The sequence below is a fragment of the Myotis daubentonii genome, chromosome 16 (genome assembly GCF_963259705.1).
Source record: "Myotis daubentonii chromosome 16, mMyoDau2.1, whole genome shotgun sequence".
Lineage (NCBI taxonomy): Eukaryota > Metazoa > Chordata > Mammalia > Chiroptera > Vespertilionidae > Myotis > Myotis daubentonii.
In genome coordinates, this window is record NC_081855.1 from 48,483,410 (window position 1) to 48,509,530 (window position 26,121).

The window sequence follows — 26,121 nt, forward strand, 5'->3', positions numbered from 1 at the left end:
TATCCAATGACATATGAGGCTTTTATAGCAGCTTTGTGTTTTAATCCTTCACAATATTTATTGACATAAATATTTGTAATCATATAATTCAGTACTATTCACTTAAAGAGGTTAACTCAGATAATAACCACACAAAGGGATTCATGTTTGTTTTTTGCTGACATAAGATGGTTCCTCCACTTGTACCTTCTGCTGGGCACATCACACTTGCTCTAATTTCCAAAGGTGAATAATTATCATGGCAATAAAATCTTTGTTATTAACAAAACAACTGGAAGCATGAACTAAGTTATCAGAGGATGGGAAAGGTGTGAAATAGGTGCCTATTGTTCATGCTATGGAGAGCAGCCTTGAACTCTTAAATGCCTGAAAGGCTTCCCAGGTACAGTAATTTACTGCTGGGATGGTGAAAACAATAAAGTTGAGGAGTCAGAAGGGCATGAGAAAGAATTCTCCAAAAAAGTGTTAAGAATAGATGTTTTAGCCAGCCTGGTATGGCTCAGGGGTTGAGCATCGACCCAGGAACCAAGTAGTCACCGGTCACATGCCTGGGTTGCTGGGCTTGATCCCCAGTGGGGTGCATGCAGGAGGCAGCTGATTGATGATGTTCCTCGCTCATCTATGTTTCTATCTCTCTATCCCTCTCCCTTCCTCTCTCTCTCTCTCAAAACAAAATCAATAAAGACATATTAAAATAAAAGAATAGATGTTTTATGGTTTCATAAGGTACAGAGTATTTATCACAAGAAATAAACTTTAAATTAGTGTCTAAGAAATGTGGCATCATTAGTTTGTTATTAGTACTATTATGGTGTCCTCTGTGTGTGTGTGTGTGTGTGTGTGTTTAGAAACAATAGTAAAGTTAAATGTAATGCTGTCATTGAGCTTTTCGGGCTTGCCTTCTAGTGGAAGTAAAAATCATCCTACAAATAGAAGTCAAAGAATTCTGAGGAAATCACTACCAAAAGGAAAAAAAGGGCTAGAAGCCCAGGTTAATCTTCTAATTCAGAAAAAGGTACAGGATAAATGAATGATTTGAATTGCTAGTATTGTTATGTTATTATGACTGTTCTAGAGTCAGCTAGAAGTGAACAATCTCCTAACATCTTTAGGCGATTCATTTTGCACAGGCTCCTTTTCTGTGGCAATATGATTGCATATACCATCACTTAAACATTAATATTAATGATAATACATACATATATGCTTTCACAATTTAGCCTCCCACTTCAAAATTTGATATCACACTTTATTCCTAATGACAAATATATTCAGCAAAACACTGGATTGCTGTCCAGCTGGGTTCGGGCTTCATCCACCCTTTGGGAAGATAACCACCATCTACCTTAATCGTGTAGACTTACTGCAGCCTGGCTTCTCTGTTACAATAAAATTACTGTCGACCCAAAAAGTGAAAAAACAAAACAAAACACAATAAAAAAAAACACAACTGGATTGAATTGAGGAAACTGGAAATTTTGTCTCAAAAGTTATTTTTATCCATTGATAATTGAATGAAGAATTTTTTTATTTACTTTTTATTGGTAGCAAGATGATATCATTTATCTACTGTACCCAAAGAATGAATCAGATTTTTTATGTCCCAAATTTCTGGGGACGGTGAGATAATGATCTCACAATTATTGAGAATAATGCAATAATGTGTTTTTCAAATTTTACAGCAGCAGTCATGTCAAGTGTGTGATGAGATTCAAAATCCAGGTCAAAATCTTTTAAATTAAGCCATTCTTCTTTTGTAAACTTCTGAAAATAACTGCTGTAGAGACTTAGGTAATTCAAGGAACACAAGGGAACTTCACAATGCGAAATTGCTTCTCTAAGAGAATGAAACTTAACATCTATGTAGTAAACTATTTAAAATATTCACTATTTATATTAAAATTTTTACTTTCTTTCCTTCATTTTTCTTCTCCCCCCCCCCCAATAATCTAATGGAGTATATTCCCAACTTGGAATTACTAATATTTTGATAAATAAATGGGTTAGGTTTTCCAAAGCATGTAAGAGAAAAAGAGTGAGAGAGAAACAAAAAGCTAATTAAAATGTTTTGTACTCTGTATCTGCCAACTTTTAATCTTCATAATTTAGTGGTGAACTGGAAGGAAGAAAATGAAATTAGAGGAAGAAAATGAAACTAGGATAAAAGCAAGGACTTGTTTTTTTGCATAAATATGTAAATGCTAAACTCTGGAGAAATAATTCCTGCAGCCAATGGAATTGCAGTCCAACAATCCATCAAAGAAAGGCAGTTAGTTTCTGACCATCCATAAAAGAAGGTCAAGTGCTTATGCTACTGAAATATAGTAAAATCTTGTTATCAAAATTTCTATCTTCTCCACAAATTTCACTCTTCCTCAATCTTATTAAATCTCTTATTGAACCCCACTTGCCAAATACTTGAGAATTTTCCACAATTTCTATTCTACTTCTGCAGGTAATTTCTATATCGTCTAGTTATTTCTCCCCTTTGTCAGCTCAAGAGGTGAGTTAAATCAAGGGCTTAGAAAAAGAAAGCCAGTGTCTGAAAAGTCGAGTGGGAAAAGTTGTGTGTTCAACAGAAGTAAAATGATCAAACCCAAGGAGAAGAAAATGGAAAATCCAGGAGAGTTCTAGCACTATTTCAGCCTCAGTAGGCGCTATTGTTTTCTACTTTAATAGTAAAAGTGATGCTAGTCAGACTGAAATAGTCCTGGAGCTTCTTAGGATTCATTTACTTGAGTGAAGAAAAACCCCACTCCTGGGCTGCTTTAACATCCATGCTTCCAGTTTCTTCAAGTTCTACTTTTCAAGATAGGGAGAAAAGCTTTAGGAAGAAGTGCAAATTATTTGTGCGTATTGTGCTGGCATCAGAATAGGTACTTTTCTTTCATTTTATATTTTCCCTTATTTGCAACATTTTACTCTAATCCCCAGGAAATAAAATATGATTTGTATTAAAATACTATACACCCCTCTCTCTTTATAGACTTTTTGTATGATTTGTCTTAAAGAAACATATATATTTGTGTATATGTACATATATACATATTTATGGATATGTATATACATATACACACATACTTCCTTTGGTTTTTGATCTGTTAGTTCATACAAAACATGAACAAAATATAATGTTCTTTGTAACTATATGCCAACAAGGTGGTTTAAAATGTGATTTATATCTGCACATTCCAAAACATCATATTGCAAACCTTCACAAAACATTCTAGGCTAGGTCTACACAGTCTAAGCACAGTGAACAGATACATACAGAAGTTGGGTCTGCTCAACTATAAAACAAAATTTTCTCTTGCTTCAAAGACCCATACATACAGGCTGGCCGGCCCAGACTCTTGGAGACTAAATTTTGGTGTGAGGTTTATAAATTCTGGAGAGGCACAGCTTGTTTTCCAGAGAAATCTCAATATATTCTTGGGTTTGCCTATAATTTTTATATTAATAACGATATAAGCAGTTGCCACTAAAATTCTGTGCAACTTTAGAATTACTCGGGTGAAAAAAAGTTCTTTGGGTGCTATTTTTTGATTGTGGAAAGTAGCATTCTTCTCATTGTTAGTTCAGTGAGGTAGTCTCTAAATGCACAGCTTTCTGAGTATTTAGGTAGAGATAGAATCGATGGTCAAATACAGGACCTCCTTATGGAAGTTAGCTTGAGCATGCACAAGATGGAACAAATTCAAAAAGATTCTGTCCTCTTCATCTCGGTCTCCTATATGCCATACACAGGAATGGACAGTGGGGGGGAAAATGACAGTTAAGTTTTAAAATATATGATCTATTTAAAACATAAGATGTCCCAATTTTTTCTAGCAATATGTAACGGAAGACTAGTTATTGATCTTTATTTAATCAGATGTTAACCATTGAGATCATGGAATTCTGTAACAGCACTGAATCAGAAGTCAGAAGAAAAGGATGCTGGTCCATGTTACTTTTAACGTTATGACCGAGGGTCAGTCAGATATTCTCTAAGCTTTAGTTTTTTCATCTGTAAAATAGGGTTAATTATCATGTTGGCTACCTAATAAAACTGTAAAAAATATACATTAAAACTATATAAATACAGGATATTATGATGAGTATGACAGTTGATTAGTGAGCAAGTTAAAATTTTTTGTTGTGTAGAATAGAAATTGGATCCTTTCAGAGCAGACTCTTTGACTTTGTTTTCCATTAAAACTAATATCAGATTTAAAAAGTGACAAAACCAGAAACTAAATATATCTCATGGAAAAACAAACAAAATTATCTACTCCTTCTATTCTTGGTTTAGAACAGCGGTTCTCAACCTGTGGGTCGCAACCCCTTTGGCGGTCAAAAGACCCTTTCACAGGGGTCGCCTAAGACCATCCTGCATATCAGATATTTACATGACGATTCATAACAGTAGCAATATTACAGTTATGAAGTAGCCACGAAAATAAATTTATGGTTGGGTCACAACATGAGGAACTGTATTTAAATGGCCAGAAGGTTGAGAACCACTGGTTTAGAAATAAAAGTCTATACAGAATTATCCCTGTCTCAAGTGGAGACTAGAATGCATTTTATTCACACCTGTGCACCATCTACATGCATACTCACCAGACATAATTGACTGCAGCATTTCCATTATAATACATGCAAATGCATTTGCCACATTCTGCAGGAAGTTGTTTTTTTCAACTGAGGTACTAAAGACTTTACAGACTTTTTGCATCATTTTAACTGCCCAGTCCATGCAGTATAGTTCTTTCTCGCACACCTGATTTAGACATACAAAGCATTATGGAATATCTTCATTTAAAGAAAGCTATATACGCCCTAACCGGTTTGGCTCAGTGGATAGAGTGTCGGCCTGCGAACTGAAAGGTTCCAGGTTCGATTCCGGTCAAGGGCATGTACCTTGGTTGCAGGCATATCCCCAGTGGAGGGTGTGCAGTAGGCAGCTGATTGATGTTTCTGACTCTCTCTCTCTCTCCCTTCCTCTCTGTAAAAAATCAATAAAATATATTTAAAAAAAAAACAATCTAAAAAAAATAAAGAAAGCTATACAATTTGAAAATTGTATTAACTATGATGGTTTATGATTTTATATAATTTATTACACATGGCATTATATTGAGTCTATAAGTGAGAAATGTTTCTATATCTAACATTCCTTTGCTTTCAAATGAAAACTCTGGTTCAAGATTATCATAGAATATATTTAAAAATATATATATATATATATATTTGTTAGTCCTCATCCAAGGATATTTTTCCATTGATTTTTAGGGAGACTGGAAGAGAGAGAGAAAGGCAGAGAGAACCATCGATGTGAGAGGAACACATTAATTGGTTGCCTCCTGCATGCCCGATCAGGGCCTGGGTCAGGGAGGAGCCTGCAACAAAGGTACGTGGCCTTGATCAGAATCAAACCCAGGACCCTTTGGTCCACAGGCCAACGTCTATCCACTGAGCCAAACTGGCTAGGGCAATTTACTTTTCAATTACAGTATACATTTAATATTATTTGGTATTAGTTTCATATGTACAGCATAGTAGTTAGAAAATCATGTACTCACTGGTCCCATACATAGTTATATTATTGATAGACTATATGCTCTATGTTGTAGTCTACATATCTGTGACTATTCTAACTACCAATTTGTACTTCTTAATCCCTTCAATCATTTTTACACAGACCATCTGTCAGTCTGTTCTCTGTATCTTATCATAGAATATTATTAATGTAAGAACTAATATTGAAAACAATTATTATTATTATTATTATTAATATTTTTCTCGTGCATCAGCGATCTGGGTGGTTCGGACGTCCTCACCATTGCTCAGATAGCAAAACAATTATTATTTTTATGGAATATAAGACTTCTGCCCATTCACTCATGCAATAGATATTGATTGAGAACATGCTAAGAGGTGGAAATACTATGATAAGCCATAAAGACAGGGCTTCTATTTTGAAGGAGTCTAATCAGGGTGACAAACAAGAAATTTCAATAGGCAAGAGAACTTTATAGTATTATCAACTTTCCATCTTGAAAGTTATAGGAACTATTTATCTCTCTACTGTTTAAAAGATAAATATTTAAAGAATAGACTACATATTAATAGTTAAAACTGAAAAGAAAAAGGTTTACTTACTAACGTTCTAAATGGCCATATTAACACATAGCCAAATAATATACAGCATGGAAATAAACTTTATAGTAGTGTCACTAAATAATATTAATCTGACAGGAAAGATGTATTGCTTACTTATGTATAAGGAACGGTACAAAGCTCTATGAAAAGCACATGACATAATCCTGGATTTCAAAGAACTTGCAATCTGTTTTGGGAGATAACTTACTACTCACATAAAAAGGCTTAAGAACACTAGGTAAATGAAGATAAAGAGAAGACAAATCTGAGGCAATTTAGGGAAAATTAATGATCAGAGTTGAGATGGTAATCAGGAAAGGCTTTCTGGAGAAGACTTCTTCACCCAGTGACTTCCTCTCCATTCTGTTTGCTATGGTGCTGTCAAAGTGACCTTTTAAAAACTTGAAACTGATCAGATCACTCTCCTTCCTAAAACTTTTCAGCAGCTCCCTGTTAGAGGATGTGTTCAAGCTCCACAGAAAGTCTACCAGGCCCTTCATTACCTAGCCTTTCCCTTTCTGTCTAATCACGCTTCCTCCTCTTCCTCTTCTTTACATTTTACCCTTCAGAAATACTACTGAGCTACTTACAGTCCTGTGAATACAGCCATGCAATTCTCTTTCTCGTCCTCTCTCTTTTGGAGAGAATCTGTTTAATTATTAAAACAAATATTTATATTGAAATTACAGTTAATTTAGTAGCTTTATTCACATTTTTAAAAGAGCCACAGAGGTTTCATACATGTTTTAAGCAGTTGAATTGGTAATGACCCTGTCTCCATTTCCTAGGAAATGAATTATATTCAATTATTCCTCACAACAGCCAACTTGAGATACTCCATTGCTTTTGAAGCATTGGTTCAGCTGGCATCTGCGATGGTAGCCAAATAAGTGATTTGCCCTCTCTATCTGCCTTGTGAACTTCTATTCATTTTTTAAAATAAATTTGGCTTGAGAAAGCCCTCACTATGCTCTACTTTCATCCATATCGGCTCCTCTTTGCTACCTCTGATTGTATCTTTCTGCATATATAGTTTTGCACTTATCTCACTGAATTTATTTACATATACCTTAATATCACTTAAAACACTAAAAGCAGCTTTCTGTCAGAGAACTGTTTTATGAATTTCCATAGTCCTAGAATCTCACATAATGTATGGTCTATAGTAAAAACTCAATTTTTGTTAAATGAATATTAAATATATTTTTAAATGTTTTGAAAAACATTTTAACTATAGAAAGTAGAGAGAATAGTATAATGAACCCCGTGTATCCACTTTCCAGCTTGCCAATCTTGTTTCACCTTTACCTCCATTCACTACCACATCCTCTCCCTGCTGCCCATTGATTATTCTGAAGCAAATCAAATAGAGTACTTTATTTTTTATTTATTTAATTTTATTGATTTCAGAGAGGAAGGGAGAGGGAGAGGGAGAGGGAGAGGGAGAGGGAGAGGGAGAGGGAGAGGGAGAGGGAGAGGGAGAGGGAGAGGGAGAGAGACATCAATGAGGAGAGAGAATAATGGATCGGCTGCCTCCTGCATGCCACCCACCAGGGATTGAGCCACAACCTAGGCATGTGCCCTGACCAGGAATTGAACCCACGACCCCTCAGTCCGCAAGCCAAAGCTCTATCCACTGAACCACATCAGCCAGGGCAAGTACTTTATTTTTTAATAGAATTTTTGAAAAAAGAATATAACTTTCAGAGCTGTATGATGACAATCTAGACATAAAGTGGGGAGAGGTTAATACAGAGAGTAATTCCAAATACGATAGTTTATTACTATTTATTTATTTTTTGTTAATCCTCACCCAAGGATATTTTTCCATTGATTTTTTTTTAGAGAGAGTGGAAAGGAAGGAGGGAGAGGAGGAAGAGAGATGAGAGAGAGAGAGAGAGAGAGAGAGAGAGAGAGAGAGAGAGAGAGAATGAGAATGAGATATATGAGAGAGATACATCGACCCGATCGGTTGCCTCTAGCCCTCACCCCGACTGGGGCCTGGGATCAAACTGCAATCCAGGTACTTGCCCTTGATGAGGATAATGGAACCTGAGACCCTTTGGTACATGGGATGATGCTCTACCACTGAGCCACACTGGCCAGGGCTATTACATATATTTTACAATTTTATAAGTATACTAGAGGCCCGGTGCACAAAAATTTGTGCACTTGGGGGGGAGGGGGGTCCCTCAGCCCGGCCTGTGCCCTCTCGCAGTCTGGGACCCCTCGGGAGATAACGACCTGCTGGCTTAGGCCTGCTCCCGGGTGGCAGAGGGCAGGCCCAATCCCTAGGTGCAGCCCCTGGTCGGACTCAGAGCAGGGCCGATTGGGGAGTTGGGGCGCTGCCCCCTGTCATACACAGAGCAGGGCGATCGGGAGGTTGTGATTCCACCCTCAGTCACGCTCAGGGTAGGGCCGATTGGGGGGTTGGGGCACCATCCCCTGTCACACTCAAGGCAGGGTCGATGGGGAGGTTGCGGCACTACCCCCTGTCATGCACAGAGCAGGGCCAATCAGGGGGTTGGGGCATTTCCCCCTGTCACTCACAGAGCAGGGCCCATCAGGGGGGTTGGGGCTCTGTACCCTGTCACGCACAGAGCAGGGCCCATCAGGGGGTTGGGGCACCGCCCTCTATCACCCACAGAGCAGGGCCGATCAGTGAGTTGGAGTGCTGCCACTGTCACACTCAGGGCAGGGCTGATGGGGAGGTTATGGCTCTACCCTGTCACACACAGAGCAGGGCCCTTGGGGGGCGGGGGGGTTGGGGCGCCGCACCCTGTCACACACAGAGCAGGGCCGATCAGGGGTTTGGGGCGCCGCACCCTGTCACACACAGAGCTGCAGGGTGATCAGGGGGTTTGGGTGCTGCCCCGTCAGGCTGATCCCGGTGCCGGGAGGCCTCACAGCTCCGCTGATCCCTCCGCTGATTCCGGTGCTGGGAGGCATATTACCCTTTTACTATATAGGGTAGAGGCCTGGTGCATGGGTGGGTGCCGGCTGGTTTGCCCTGAAGGGTGTCCTGGATCAGGGTGGGGCCCCACTGGGGTGCCTGGCCAGCCTGGGTGAGGGGATGATGGCTGTTTGCAGCTGGTCACACATCCTTCAGGGTGGGGGTCCCCACTAGGGTGCCTGGCCAGCCTGGGTGAGGGGATGATGGCTGTTTGCAGCTGGTCACACACCCTTCAGGGTGGAGGTCCCCACTGGGGTGCCTGGCCAGTCTGGGTGAGGAGCTGAGGGCTGTTTTTAGGCTGGGGGTGACTGAAGCTCCCAACCACTCCTTTTTTTATTTTTTTTATTTTTTATTCTGGGCCAGCTTTAGCTTTGAGGCTTGGCTCCAGCTCTTAGGCCTCCGCTGCTGAAAGTAGATGTCTGGCCTTTGCTTACAATGTTGCGATCCTGCTGGCTGAAGCCCGGCAGGTTTCTGGGGTTTTGTTTAGCTTCTATGTTTGTTACATAGTTGCTTGCAGCTCAGAGGCCTGCAGGTGCAGGCGGGGAACGCTGGAGTCCTCCGTCACTGAAGCAAGCAAGCCTCATGTTAGTTTCAAGCTGCCTGGCTGCCGGCCACCATCTTGGCTGACAGTTAATTTGCATATTGCCCTGATTAGCCAATGGGAAGGGTAGCGGTCGTATGCCAATTACCATGTTTCTCTTTTATTAGATAGGATATTATAAGATATACTAAAGGCCCGGTGCACAAAAATTTGTGCACTCGGGGGGGGGGGGGGGAGAGGGGGTCCCTCAGCCCGGCCTGTGCCCTCTAGCAGTCTGGGACCCCTCAGGAGATAACAACTTGCTGGCTTAGGCCCACTCCCGGGTGGCAGAGGGCAGGCCCAATCCCTAGGTGCAGCCCCTGGTCAGGCTCAGAGCAGGGCCGATTGGGGAGTTGGGGCGCCGCCCCCTGTCACACACAGAACAGGGCTGATCAGGGGGTTGAGGAGCTCCCCCCTGTCACTCACGGAGTAGGGCCGATAGGGGAGTTGGGGCACCGCCCCGTCACACACAGAGCAGGGCGGATCAGGGGGTTGGGGCATCGCCACTGTCACACTCAGGGCAGGGCCGATGGGGAGGTTATGGCTCTACCCCATCACACACAGAGCAGGGCCCGTGGGGGGCGGGGGGGGGGATTGGGGCGCCGCACCTTGTCACACACAGAGCAGGGCCGATCAGGGGGGTTTGGTCGCTTCCCCCTGTCACGCTGATCCCAGTGCTAGGAGGCCTCGCTGCTCCGCTGATCCCGGTGCTGGGAGGCATATTACCCTTCTACTATATAGGATAGAAGCCTGGTGCACGGGTGGGGGCCAGCTGGTTTGCCCTGAAGGGTGTCCTGGATCAGGGTGGGGGTCCCCACTGGGGTGCCTGGCCAGCCTGGGTGAGGGGATGATGGCTGTTTGCAGCTGGTCACACACCCTTCAGGGTGGGGGTCCCCACTGGGGTGCCTGGCCAGTCTGGGTGAGGGGCTGAGGGCCATTTTCAGGCTGACGGGTGACTGAAGCTCCCAACCTGTCCTTTTTTCCTTTTTTTTTCATTCTGGGCCAGCTTTAGCTCTGAGGCTCAGCTCCAGCTATGAGACTTGCACTGCTGAAAGCAGGTTTCTGGCCTTTGTTTACCCTTCTGTATTTGAAACAATGTTGCGGTCCTGCTGGCTGAAGCCCGGGTTTTGTTTAGCTTCTATTTTTGTAACATAGTTCCTTAGAGTGCAGCTGAGAGGCCGGCAAAGCAGGCGGGAACGTTGGTTTCCTCCTTCACTGAAGCAAGCAAGCCTCATGTTAGTTTCCAGCTGCCTGGCTGCCGGCCACCATCTTGGCTGTCAGTTAATTTGCATATCTCACCGATTAGCCAATGGGAAGGGTAGCGGTCATACGCCAATTACCATGTTTCTGTTTTATTAGATAGGATATTTATATACTTATTCTTTCAAAATATTTTGTACATATTTCAGTTCCTTCAGGGCAGCTTCCTGGCAGGTCAACTATAATGTTAAACAACTTGTTAGAGAAAACTTATTTTTTACTTACCAAAGCCAAAAAGACTATCAGTCTTGCCAGTTCAGCGGTCCGTCCATTCACAGCTTTACTAGCCATGAAAGTGAAACAGATGTCGTTCCCACTTAGGATTAGGAGACGTGCATTATTTTCTAGAAGCCACTCACGAGGAACCACTTTCATTAGAGGAAGAACAGTTACTTAATGAGAAATTGCACAATAGCTATAGTAAACATCATTAATTACATGCAATATTACATCACTTCATTGGAAATATGATTATTGCCAAGGGAAAAGCTCAGAAAAAAATGCTTTAGTTTTTTAATTACAGCATTTAACTGGAGACAGAGATTACTGCCATGTCATGGCAGCTCTTATACATGTACTAGTAATAGAGTCAAAGCATTTTTCCTACAGATAAATCAACAAGCAAGGTGGTCTAATCCTGTGAAAGGAAAGAAATCTTGAAAACTTCAGAATCTAAAGAATTTTGCATAAATGGGAAGAATTGTTTCACCTCTGCCATACCATTAAGAGAGGGTTTTCTTCTTATACAACCAAGGAAGGTGTTTTTGAGAACTTGCAAAATGGGATTAATTAAATTATGAAGCTTTCAAATAATAATGGTAATAAAAATATACCTATAACATTCACAGTTAAAGAAAAGTAAGTTGATTATATCCAGTCTCTTCAAACAATGCCTAATTCTTTAAATATTTTAAAGCATTTAATGGTAGGCAAGTCATTTGTTACCTGTAGAATTACTATTATAATATTTTAAAAAATAAATTTTATTGATTTTTACAGAGAGGAAGGGAGAGGGATAGAGAGTTAGAAACATTGATGAGAGAGAAACATCGATCAGCTGCCTCCTACACACTCCCCACCGGGGATGTGCCCGCAACCAAGGTACATGCCCTTGACCGGAATCGAACCTGGGACCCTTGAGTCCTCAGGCCGACGCTCTATCTGCTGAACCAAACCAGTCAGGGCTACTATTATAATTTTATAACTGTATTCTAATAATAAATTATGTTACTCTGTGTGATAAATATGTTATTTTACCTGATAGTTCATCTATAAGACTGATAACATCATCTGCTGTCCACTCTTTGATGCCTGTGTCATATAGTAATTTAATGGCATCAGCCAGACCTTTCAGACTAGATTCATCTGTAGGTTCTTCTATCATTTTCTGCCAAACCACTTGTCCTGAATGATAATTGAAACAAAAATTAGGTTATGACAGAATAGTTGACTTTGTGATAAAGACTTCATGGATTATTTAAAAAGCAAATTGGCTTGCATAATGGAATTTATTACTTATATGTGCTACTTTCATAATGAAAGTCAATTCTGATAACAGTATAAATTTGAATGTCTCTGACTGATGTGATGAAGCACAGCCATAATAGCTAAATGAAGTAAAGAAAAGGTAGTTTCACCAAGCAGAATAGTACTTTTAGTTAAAAGATAATGCTACTCTGGTAACAAAAATTGGAATAAACAATTAATGTAATTTTACTGAAATAAAATAAAATCTGAAAAAGAGAACATGCTATATTTGAGGATCTCCCAAACACTTATATCAAAACAGAGTAATCCAGTTGATTTTTTGTTATTTACCTATGACCAATTCTCCTTGTGAATTATGCACCAAAATTACAGATTGGCTTCTTGCTGCTATTCAACATAATTTAAACTAGTTACCTCCTGATATAAGGCAATGTGAACTAAAGAACTGCATGCTAACTTTAATATTAATCTAAATTTAATTAGAAAGGCAAAAAAAATTTAAAAAATCATATGCACCCAAAATTAAGTAAAACATCAATATCAATATACTACTTTGATTTACTGGCACTTGGCCCCCTCCAGCAGCAAACATAATCTTGAATTAAGATAATGTTTAAAAATGAAAAGCAGCTATATCCTATCCAGAGATGATAGGAAAATATTTGGTAGTGGCCTGCAGGGAACAATTTCCATCTTGAAGCTTAAGTTACGCACAAGTTAATGTAGTATAAACTCATGAAATCATGAAACATTTTAGTCATTAGGAATGATGAAACTGAGCGGGTACAAAAAGATATGCTTCCTAAAGTAAAAGTAATTAACCAGTTTTATAACATATATTGCTAAAAAATAGATGCTCACCATCTTGAGGAGATATTGGTCCAAAGATGATATATAGTAATCTTGCCTGATTCACCATTGGCCATGGTTTTAATATACGTGTCAACCAAAAAGCAGAATCACTTCTATGTGTCCAATGATCAAACAGGACATTCCTACAGAACAGTCTGATCCTTAACTCTAGTTTTCGGGAATTTCCTATGAACACAAAAGGCTTGTAAACTATTGTTCCTAGAAAGGTTGATGTGCATAATAAATAAGTCAAATTTATTATTATACAATTGTTAATATACTAAAAGCATTCACTTTCCACTATAAAATTTTTAGATTATTAAGGGATTGTTTTTTGTTTTTTAAATATATTTTATTGATTTTTTTACAGAGAAGAAGGGAGAGGGACAGAGAGCTAGAAACATAGATGAGAGAGAAACATCAATCAGCTGCCTCCTGCACACCCTCTGCTGGGGATGTGCCCACAACCAAGGTACATGCCCTTGACCGGAATTGAACCTAGGACCCTTCAGTCCGCAGGCCGACACTCCATCCACTGAGCCAAACCAGTCAGGGCTAAGGGATTGTTTTAAAAAAGCTTTATTGAGATATGATTTACATAGCATACAATTTGCCCATTTAAAGTGTACAATTCAATGGTTTTTAGTATATTCCCAGATATGTGCAGCTATCATCAAGTGAATTTTAGAATATTTGAACATCTCAAAAAAGAAATTCTGCTCTTTCAGTTACCACTCCCAGCCCTAAGCAACCAATAATTTATTATTTGTCTCTATAAATTTTCCTCTTCTGGGATTTCATATGAATGAAGTCATACAGTATGTGGTCTTTTGTGACTAGATCCTTTCACTTAGCATAATGATTTGAAGGTTCATTCATATTATGGCATGTACCCAGCTTAAGTAATAAAATATTATTAGTACAGTTGAAGCCCTCTGAGTACTTCTCTTTCTCTACTCACATGCCACTTGAGCATCACTATCCAATTCAGTGTTTATCATTCTCTTATATTTCTTTGTTGTTTTACTATAAACAGATACCACAATTTATTTTTAAATATCCTTTTGAACTGTGCTTTTTTTCTATTTTAACTTCTGTATGTTATTTCTGAATTTTGGTTCTTTACCTGGTTTGCTGAAGACAATGGTCTGCATTTTGCGGGAGAGATCAGTCAGCTCACATAAAAAGTTAAAAACACGATGGCACTCAAGTTCATCCCAACCTGCTGTTAAGGTCTGAGGATAATAAAATAAATGAAACATTGCAGATGTTTAGACCTCAAATCATAACATAAGTCACTATTGCCTTATGAGCACATAACTGTCATAGCACGTGATCCAGGTGATTTGTAATTTTTATCCACTATGGAACTATTGACATTAATAAGATATTTTACATAAAATATAGGAATGCTCCAAATCTACTTTCTTTTTCATTGTAAAGGGAGTATGTTTTCAGAGAACTTCTAAATGATACTGAATCTTGAACTCTGCCAGTATGAGGAAAATAACAAAGGCCCAAACCCTCAAACACAGCTTTAGACGTCTGACGCATAAGCATACTGTGGCTTAGTTTTAGACTACAGTAGAGCCCCTTTAACCCACTCTAGCTATCATTATGATATTGCTTACAAAGGATAATGATTTCATTTTAATGTGACAATTATGAGCATTTATGACATTTGGATGTGAACAAGCAAAAAAATTTTCTTAGAGCAAAATTTAATAATTATTTTTGAGCAAATCCAAATGTATAAACATCTATGGAAAGGAAATTCAAATGGTATATCACTATACAGTTGACCCTTGAACAACACAGGCTTATAATGCGCAGGTCTTTTATGCAGATTTTTTTCAGCAAATACCTGTAGTGTTTTCAATGTGAGGTTGGGAGCACACAGATATGGAGAGCTGACTGAATGCGTTGATCTATGTCATTTTATATAGGGGACTTGAGCATCCATGGCTTTTGGTATCTGTGTGGAGTCCTGGAACCAATCCCCCTAGAATGCCAAGAGACAACTTACATTTTGGGGGAGTCAAAAGTTATACACAGATTTTCAACTGTGTGTAGGTTGGTGCCCCTAATGCCCGTGTTGTTCAAGGGTCAACTGTAATTAGATTTTGAAGATTTCTTAAAATAGTTGACCTGGATTTCAGAAGTGTATAAATTAATCTATTATCTCTGGAAGGACATACAAGAAACTGCTAACATTGGTTAATTCTACTGAAGGGCACTCAGTGGACAAGGGACAGGTCTTGGAGGGAGACTTACTTTTCACTTTACACCTTTTTTATTTTCTATAAATACACGTGCTTACATTACCTGCCCTCTAAAAGAAGAAAGAAATCTTTTTATTTTATTTATTTATTATTATTAGTTAAGGTATTACAAATGAGTCCTCATCTCCCCCATTAACCCCCAACCTCCCCCCCCTCCCCGCCCCGCCCACTCATGCTCCCATCCCCCTGTTGTCCATGTCCATTGGTTTGGCTTATATACATGTATACAAGTCCTTCGGTTGATCTCTTCCCCTTACCACTGCCCTCCCCTACTTTCCTTCTGGGGATTGATAGCCTGATCGCTGTTTCTCAGTCTTTGGGTCTGTCCCTTTTCATCAGTCTATGACTCTTAAGAAATCTATCTTGAAAGAAGGCCGGTAGAAGGGCCTACCCTGGGATCAGAAGGTGGCTATCAGGCTGGGACATAGCAAGATCGTTGTAAGACTGTTGTAAACCTCATAAGGTTGTTGTAAGTTTTAAAAGTTAGTACATGTAAATTGCTTAGAATCATATAATATATTATCAATATTGAATAACATTACACTATGTTATTATCTTCTTTGTTTATAATAAAAGTTTAATTAAGCCCGGGGAGTGTGGCTCAAGCAGTTGAGTGTCAACAAAATATTCTTAAAATCATACAACTGATTTTTTTCTTTTTTCCTAGCTCTACTGAGATATTACTGACATGTAAATTAAAGACATACAATGTAGTAATTTTATATATGTTCATATTGCAAAATGGTTACCACATGGGGGTTAGTTACATCTATCACCTTAGTTACAATTTTTTCATATAGTTTATTTCTAAAATCACATCTCAAATAACTAGCCCAAGACTTAAAACTCATTACACACACATACACACACACCTCACCTCACACTATTTCTAGTCTTTACAACAGTGGCTAGAAATGTTGAGAACATTGGTATAGAGCAGGTAAATGTTAAACATTTCTTACCAATGAGAAACCCAAGAAGAAAATTTGAGGTGGCAAACATTACTAGACTAACACGTCAAATTTTTACAATTTTATTTTGTTCTTTTTAACATTTTTAGAAATATATTTTTATTGATTTCAGAGAGGAAGAGAGAGGGGAGAGAGAAACATCAATGATGAGAGAGAATCATTGGTCGGATGCCTACTGGGGATCCCTTGACTGGAATCAACCCCGGGACCCTTCAGTCCACAGGCTGATGCTCTCTATCCACTGAGCCAAACCAGCTAGGGCTCTTTTGTTCTTTTTTTAGATTATTATTACCTTTATTTTCCCATGGAACAATGGATTACATGCTCTACTTGTCAACAATTCAAAAACATTTTCTTCTTTCATTAAAAAAAAAAGTACTGCCCTAGCCAGTACAGCTCAGTGGACAGAGCATCAGCCTGTGGACTCAAGGGTCTCAGGTTCAATTCCGGTCAAGGGCATGTACCTTGGTTGCGGGCACATCCCCAGTGGGGAGTGTGCAGGAGGCAGCTGATCGATGTTTCTCTCTCATCAATGTTTCTAACTCTCATTCCCTCTCCCTTCCTCTCTGTAAAAAATCAATAAAATATATTTTTAAAAAATAATAAAAAAGTACCTGTAAAAGCATGCCATAACATGATAATCCTGAACACTGCATAGGAGCTGCACAGCCATTGAATTTAAAACAGGGAACCTGTAAAGAGAACAACTATTCATTCTTTCTTTTCAGTGGAACTGTACAATGATTTGACGTTTGACATTCAAATTCAGTGGAAATGTAAACATTTTTTCAGTATTAACTGAAAATAATGTTAATAACATTAAATAACATTGATTAGCATTGTTATATAGGTGGGGATTATGAAAGAAATATAAAGCAAAGGCTGCCTTCAAGGAGCTCACAATTTATTTAGGAGAATAAGATATACACATGTGAAGTTACTTTGATGATTTAAGGTTAGAATATGTATAAATGGCAAAATGACCAAAAAAGTACATCAGTAATTATGAAAGCAAGGAAATGATAAAAAAAAGCTTATGAAGGATGTGAAACAAGCAATGTCTAAAGTAGGATTCAGACATAACAGATGGAAAAGATTGGTGAGGGAAACAATAAGTGCAAAATTGTATAGAGGTAGGAATAAAAAAACTTTATTTGGGAATAAAAATATGATCAACTTAACTAGACTCAAAGTAATAGGAAGTACAGTTGCATGTCAGGGAGAACCTTAAATACCAAGTATGGACTTTGGACCTTATCTTGCTAAAATTGAGTAGCCACTGAAAGATTTTTAAGAAAGTTAACTTGATGAAAGTGATGCTTTAGGAAGAATAACCTTGATTCATTGTCTTGGGGACTGAAGAAATGGATGGCAGAAAGGTCATCTGGGAAGCTGCTATAATAATATAGACCTGAATTTAATGCAAATATTGACATGAAAAAAGCTAGTGCATGAGAAATAGTTTGCATACTACTGAGTATAGAACTGAACCATCAGTATTTGTATGTATGTTTGGGTTTGAATAGTAAAACTCATTTTCTTACATAGAGATTATGATACATTGATACACATTTCCAAGTCATAAATTATCATAAAGGGTTATTTTATATATTAAAATACTTTCCTATGTTTTTTGTATATTTTAACATTCAGAAATTACTTCATTTTAATAAAATATCTAAATCACCAGTTTAAAACATCCTCATGATTCTCATGTGGCATAAAAATACTTCTATACTCTGATAAACCTAATAACCTTAAGTGATGTATTTAGTTATATAAAATTTTTTTTACAATAAGTAAAAGATTACTATACTACATTTTGGTGTTTTATAATCTTTGAGTGCTTGGTAAAGTATTAGATTATCATCAATTAATTTTTCAGTACTAATTCATGAAGTTTTACTAATTAAGAATAGAACTTAAATGAGTATAAGACAATCTTACGGGAAATCAAGATTGCGAACTAATTCAGAAGTATAATCTTACTTCTGCGAGTATCTTGTGAATGTACTTTAGTCTTTCTTTTGTGGGTAGCAACAATGTACATCTTTTAAACAGTAAACCTGAGAAAGTAAAACAAACACACGTAAAAACAGTGACAACAATTAAAAAATATCTATAAAGTGCAATCAATTAAAATATATCTATAAAGCACTGCATAATGTTTCCTGAAAGTTAAGTATAGTATACCACAGTGAACTGTGAGCTGATAGATTTTTTTAAAGAGGAATTTTGGGAGGAAGGGTATAACATTTATATGTTGAATACCAAGTGACTCTGATGTCTACCTAAGAGGCACTGATATAAAATCTTATAAAATATTATGAAATTGATACTATAGGACAGATATGGAAACGTTTAAAATTATTTAGATTTTAAAAGATACAAGACAAAAAATACACTAGGAAACTTTATATTGTCTTTATTCCATAGAAAACATATTCCAATATCTCTTGAAATCAGCCTCATGTCCACAAAGGAAAATGTTTTGAATTGCAAAACATGGAAAAATGGGAAAAGAGATTTTGTATTCCTTTTGGAAAAAAAAAAATTAAAGTCATAAGTCCTTGAAATTTCAGAGGTTTGAAGTCATTTTTGCTCACAGAAAATATCCAGTTTGGATGAAATATCTATTTCTTCCTTCAAAGATATCCTTTTATGGTGTTTGCATGTTAAGAATGTATAGAATTTTGTGTTCAGATATTTAAAAATGAAAAAAAGCTCTTCAATTTCCCAGAGAGATCTGTTACTTCAACTACAGTGACAGGAAGTGACTGATTTGTTTCCTCGAACTTTAAGTCGTCTGTTTTCCTAAAATGGCAATACATTGTTAACATTCCTATGAGGGCAAATATCCTCAAATTAAAAATAAGATATATGGAAGGAAAATATATGCCTGAATATTATGGCTCTTATTCAGTTTTTATTTTCTCTGCATTTACTTTTTTTAAACATAATATAATTACTACTTCATATAATTCTTTAGACTATATGAGAATCTAATTTATTTTTAGAAGTTGCTATGTTTGGATAACACATGACCAGAATTGACTTTTAAACATAAACCCTCCCTATTTTTGTACATAAAAAGACATTTTCAGTGTTTGGTTTTTAGGCTGAGTTCTTTTCCTTTCATGTTTTGGCATTCAGTCCCATCGTATATCATAGCTAGGGAATTGCAAGCTATAATTAATGTTGGTTGCCTTTTCTAATGTAAAACTCCTCTATTTTTAAGGGTTGCAATTCACCATATAAACCAATACAGGCTGACTTTTTTTTTTTTTTTTTTTTTTTTTAAACACAAGTGCTCTGCTATATCCTTTGGAGACCAACTTCTTTAATTTCTTCTCACTAAAATAGTCAGATGTAATGTTCTTTCCCCACTGGCCATCTGCTCTGTTTTGTATGAAGAAGCAAATTAAAATTTATAATATTCAAAGAGCAGGAATCTGAAAATGTTACATTAAAGTCTGAAAATAAGAACAGATCAGATAGGAATAGCAACATGAGAAAATGTAAGTACATCAAACATTTACCTAAAGAATCAGTCATAAGCCAGATATCTGCATCAAAATTAAAATAAGGTTACAATCATTACATGACTAAAACTGTTTTAAAAATGTAGCTATTAAGATCAATACACATTTGTGTTTTTTAAAAATATACTTTTATTGATTTCAAAGAGGAAGGGAGAGGGGAGAGAGAGAGAGAAACATCAATGATAAGAGCGAATCATTGATCAGCTGCCTCCTGCACGTCCTCTACTGAGGATCCAGCCCACAGCCCACACATGTGCCCTTGACTGGAATCAAACCCAGGACCCTTCAGTCCGCAGGCAGACACTCTATCCACTGAGACAAACCAGCTAGGACACACATTTGTATTTTTAACTGACTTATCCATATAATTGTCTTAATGCTTTGTTTGTTTGTTTAAGCAATTGAGCCTTGGTCAGGGGAAAAATCTTTTCCAGATCAAAACCAAGAATAAGCTCATTACCTAACCAAGTACCACTTTCTCTGCAACTACTGATGCTTGAAAAAAGATATTTACAATAACAAGTAGCAAAAAGTAACTGCATATTCTGTTACAGACTTTATTAAGCCTAATCATAAAAGCTGAAGCCAATAACACTATAATCAAATTATATACCTTTCATTTAGTCATGTTAAATATACCTGTCAAATACAGTTTTATATATTTACACATCTATATAGTCTTAGTTTATTACCTTAAAGCTAGGCATCCTTGGGCTACTAAAACATAATATTCATTAACTCATCTGTATACCTTTATTTAAATCTTAAGATCACGTTGATATTTGGTTTTATTGTCATGCTTTGGTTAATTATAAAGTGATTTCATCATTAAATTGTTGTCATTAATTAAGTAAAAATAGAATTTTATTTTAGCACTCTTAGGAAAAATAAAATCAATAAATGGAGTGAAAGACAAATGAATACAAATCAAGGGAAAAAAGATTATGTAAATTTCCTTTGGTAATATTAATTTAATCATAACATCATGACTTATTAGTAAACTGTACAATGCTTAAAAAAAGCCATTGTTTCTGATAAAAGAATAAAAGAATAAGTGATCTTCCACAATAAAGTGTTTAAATTTCTTTTCTATTTTAAGGACCAGATTATGGTTGAAAGGGAAAAGAGGTATAAAGATAAACTCAGTAGATCCACAGGAAATAAAATACATCAATTTCCTAAACTGGTAAGCCACCTAGGAAAAAAGCATAGGTGACACTGTATCCACATGAAATCACAAGGGCTGACACTTTACATTAAAGGGCATTCTCTTGTCTTTAAAGATAAGTGTAAGAGACTGCAGTTAAGGGAAAGTCCTCACATTGAACACAAAAGCATCATAGAAATCGGCACATATTAGGAAATATTTCATTTCCCATGAGTCTCACAGAAATGTATAATAAAATCCCATTAAGTATAGTTCTTTGCTTGTTACAATTCTTATTACACAAATTACCTAGAGATCTGTAGTGTTCCAATACAGCAGAGTCTTGTCTCTTGCCAAGCAGCTCAAGGTTATGAAAGTCCTGTAGTAAAAGTCTTTTGCTTCCTGATGAGGTTGAGATATAATTAATAATGTGCTGGCTGACTGTTTTGGACACCATGCTTAGCATGCTGACATCCTTCACTACCAAAGGAAAAATATATACATATATATGAACGGCTTAAAGACAAGAACGTCACTGTTAGGACAGTGTAATAATTGATAAGTTTGCTCATTAATAATGCTACTAAATAATAGTAAAAATAAAGAGGAAAATCTTAAAATTGTTTTAAATCCAGTGCTCAATAAATTAGGAACATTTTGGGATGTAATAGTCAAGTTACCATGTCATTATAATTAGAAGCATGCTTAGAGAGTTTGAGTATTGTACTTTCTCATTGTATCTCTTACCTAACAATGATGAAACTTTGGAAAATAATCTTACTGTGAACACCATTAATTCTAGCATGGCCAAAGATGACAAACTAGTTCTTGGGAAAAACAAAAATATAGCCACCCTCACCTGATAAATATCTTAAGATTATTTGGAATATTTCCAATGGCAAGGCTCTAAAATGTCCAAGTGCTGATAAGGGCTGAAAATCTGAGTCCAGGGTGTTGGAAACATGGCTGGATCGACGACTACTACGTCTGTATTTCTGGTTGGGAATCAAAGTGAAACTGGTATTTACTCTAGATGCCATCCTTTTTCTTATCTTGTGAACTTATCCTGGTTAGAAAAAACAACGTACAAGAGACAAAGAAGAAAGGAAATTATACTGATGAAGAGCTGTTGTTTTTTTTAAATGAAGAGGTTGATATTTTGATGGGAAATAGTGGCCTCCCTATATATTTACAAAGCTTTTTAATATGGTGTCCAATTTATGGAGTTCCCACCAGTACAGTCATTACGGTATGATATGAAATATTTAAAAATATTTCTCTTGGCAAAATATTCTAAGGAGTTTTAGTAGAAAACGAGAATGTATTTGGATGAAATCTAGTCTAATATGCAAACATTTTATTTTTTTATTTTTAAAAATATATTTTACTGATTTTTTACAGAGAGGAAGGGAGAGGGGCATAGAGTTAGAAACATCGATGAGAGAGAAACATCGATCAGCTGCCTCCTGCACACCCCCCACTGGGGATGTGCCCGCAACCCAGGTACATGCCCTGGACCGGATTCGAACCCGGGACCCTCCAGTCCCCAGGCCGACGCCCCATCCACTGAGCCAAACCAGTTAGAGCTAATATGCAAACATTTTAAAAAGAAAGACTTAACACAAAAGAAAACAATATAACAAATTCAACACATCCAATTTCTGTCAGTTACTATGTTGCTTTTATAACCTTTACATTAAAAAGTCAAAATATGGACGTAGCTTTAAATTTCTGCAGTAATGTTTTTTTCTATTTCTTTAAAACTGGGCACTGACATCTTTTGCTCGAAATAATCAAAACCAAGAGATAAAAAATAGAGACAAAGTTTAGAGCTTTTAAAGTTGTACTCGCTCTACGCGACTCAGAAGGTTGCCTCGCCACGAGCAGCGACACGCTGTGTAAATCTACAAATAGGCAGTGGAATGAAAGTCTTGTGACATTAATAGGACAAACCAATCAACGAGTAACAATGTCCCCTCGATTTCACTTGCGGTGAATCACAGTCACCGACCAGTCTCGGGAAGGGCCTACACCAACCCGATTTCAAAATGAACACTTCTTAGGGGGAACGAAAAACCACCGATATTCACTGATACGAAATAACAATTTAAAAACAAACACACAACCGCTCGTCACGCACAGCGACACGGCCACGCGCGCTCCGGTTCGGAGAAACAGGGCCTTTCACAAATGGACGCGCAGCCTCAGAACCGCAAACTCTCCGGCCAAAGTGCACTTCCTCCCTTTGCCAGGAAAACTGCCGAAGCCACACTGTTACTTATGCGACCTGGAAGGTGACAGATGGACCTCGGAGCAGTTACACATCCGCACACGCGGCGGGAAGCCCCGGGCCTCGCGCAGAGCAGAGACCCGCCCGGGCCGGGCCGGCCGCCATCGGGGTCGCGCACCGCCCACACGCGCACACCACGCGGCGAGACAACGCTGGGAAGATTCAGTCTGCTCCTGAACGCGTTGGTTTATATCATCCCAGAACCTCACGTATATATTTCTTTATAAAAAAAAAAAGGGGGGGGGGAATCACTCTTCATACTGTTTTGTAATCTTTTTTAAATTGTCATTAAAATGGTCATTTCTTCCACAGGGAACAGATCTAAGGGCTGCCTGTGACCCACCCAGGGGAAGGGTCAGTTCCTTCACCCCAGGGGGTGGTGGTGGTTTTCCCTCCCGAGGGGCATTTTCAAGCATTTTCGCTTATTATCCAGGCAAATCGGGCCCGGGGGTCGCTTCTCTGTGGGCCTTGGGAGGAGGGTGGGCCTGTGGGCGCCTCCCGGGACATTCGGGGCGTCGGCGGGTGGAAGCACCGTGCCCGGGGCCTTCTGAAGCCAAAGCCTCTCCTCACCCCCGGGTCTCCTCTCACTCAGACCTGGACGGGTAAGACTTTTCTGAAAAAGCTACAAGGTGTCCCCCCCAGATTGCTGCGGGGTTCCTCTGGCCCCTCTGGGGAGCGAGAGCCACACCCCGAAACAAGAGCAGCTCCGGTTCCCGGGCCCTCGGCCCAGCCCGACTGTTTGCCGAAGGCTTGGAGCGCCCTCTTGGCGGAGCTTTTTCCTGCCTTCCAGGGAAAGTCGTCCCACGGCGATTCGCCGGGCTTTCGATTTTGTTCGGCCCTCAGAAAACCTTCTGAAGAGACGCACCCCGTCTCCCCGGGGATGAGCCCCGAACACCTCCAACGCGGCCAACTAGAGGCCACGCGAGAGAAACCGGCGGCCCACGGACCGCGCCGCACCGGGTGCATCTCTCACCCCCTTCAGTCCATCAGGAGAGGGAAACTACCTCAAGAAAAGACGGGGGAAACAGATCTCTTTTTACCACAGAATGTGACCGTTTTCCGGCTAAAGAATCACAGGAAGATGGGAGTTAGTCGTTGTGCCCCACCATCCTCAAATTTCTTAAAGTTTTTTAAGAAAAATCTCCTCGAGGTTTTCCGGCCGGGAAGAGAGGTCCGGCTCGGATCCGCTCCGGCGCTGCGGTCGCGCCTCCCAGGAGCCCTAGTGGCCTCGAGAAGACTTTAGAATCCTCCCAGGAGCCCCAGCGGGAGGGAGGCCCCGCCCCTCATGAATATTAATAAGAGCGCCTCTCCTAGTGTCCTCCTCCATCTTGAATAATTAACGAGGATGAGGGCCCTGGCGCTGGAACCCGGAACCCGGAACCCGTGGCACGAGCCATTCCAGGCTCCCAGCGGAAGACAGGAAGGGGTGGAGCCGTTAGAATCCGGGGGCGGGGCTGGGACAAAGGAAGTGCCTCAACCTGGGGAGCCATCCACCTGCCCTCAACCACTTCCTTCCCTTTCAAACTAGTTTTGAGTTCATTTTTTAATTTCCCCCAGCCCCACCCCAATAGGGTAAGTTACAGGAGCTTTCATCAGAACTCCTGCGGGGAAAAACCTCCAAACGTTCCTTTTGAAACCCATCTGGGGGCCTAGAATCAGAGGAAGAAGAGTGCCTCCAGCCTCCCAAGATGGAGTCCACGGCAAATCTTTCCGGCTTGGCCCTCCTCCCTCGAAGATGCAGTTCTCCTTCATTATTCACAAATTCAGCGGCTATTCATTGAGGCCTGCTCTGCACCAGTCACTAGAGAAGGTCCTAAGGATACAACAGAGAACAAGACAAAATTTCTCACCTTCATGGAGCTTATTAGTGTCATGGGAAGATAGAATAAACAGACAAAATAAACTACAGATGGAGAGCAATGTTATGGAGGAAAGAAGGCGACAGAACAGGTCGTTGCGGGGGCACCTGTGCCTACTTTAGATGGACAGGTCGGGGGGTCCCCGTGGGGAGGTTACTAAGTGGAAAACGAGTAGGTGGGAAGGAGCCTGTCAGGATGAGTGTTGGTTGGAGGGAGGAGGGACCACGGGGAAAGGTTTTGGTGCAGCTTAGGAATTTGCAAGGCTGGCTGGCTGAGTTTAGCGAGCAAGTAGGAGAGTGGCATCATGGAGATCATGGAGACGCAGGCACAGATGGGCACATGCAGGACCTTCAAGGCCTAAAAGGGTCATTTTAGAACCCCTGTCGGCCTCCTGTAGTCCTGTTTGGGAGGACGTCCTCCACATTATATTCAACAAAATGCCATGTACCCACATCCCTCATTAAAATAAAATATACAAATAACTACAGAAAGGTTGATTTGAAATTTAGGATTAGTTGACATATTGTTATATTACGTAGTCACACACATTTATTAATTTTGATGTTGTAGTTTTTTGGAGTCCGTTTCCCCTCCTCCACCCCCCCTCCTGTCTCAAATACTTGTTATAGGCCCTTGACAAGACCTCAGCCCCTAGGGCCAGCGGTTCTCAACCTGTGGGTCGCGACCATCGGAAAACACATATAGCATATCAGATATTTACATGACGATTCATAACAGTAGCAACATTAC

At 39.2% G+C, this 26,121-nt stretch overlaps 1 protein-coding gene across 2 annotated transcripts; it reads right to left on the bottom strand.

The window, feature by feature from the left end:
- FBXO47 (F-box protein 47) lies at positions 1-24,750 on the bottom strand. 2 transcript variants are annotated; one of them, XM_059670832.1, is made up of 11 exons: positions 24,553-24,750; positions 22,082-22,288; positions 21,532-21,702; positions 18,523-18,599; positions 17,148-17,225; positions 14,407-14,515; positions 13,290-13,466; positions 12,198-12,344; positions 11,166-11,308; positions 4,606-4,765; positions 1-3,730 (listed from the first exon to the last, which is right to left on the bottom strand). In XM_059670832.1, exons 2-11 carry the CDS (start codon positions 22,260-22,262, stop codon positions 3,618-3,620), a joined length of 1,356 nt encoding a protein of 451 aa, XP_059526815.1. In that variant the 5' UTR covers positions 22,263-22,288; positions 24,553-24,750; the 3' UTR covers positions 1-3,617. The 2 variants fall into 2 exon arrangements, with proteins under 2 accessions (XP_059526815.1, XP_059526816.1); XM_059670833.1 differs by lacking the exon at positions 22,082-22,288.
- Between the last annotated feature and the right edge of the window lie 1,371 nt (positions 24,751-26,121).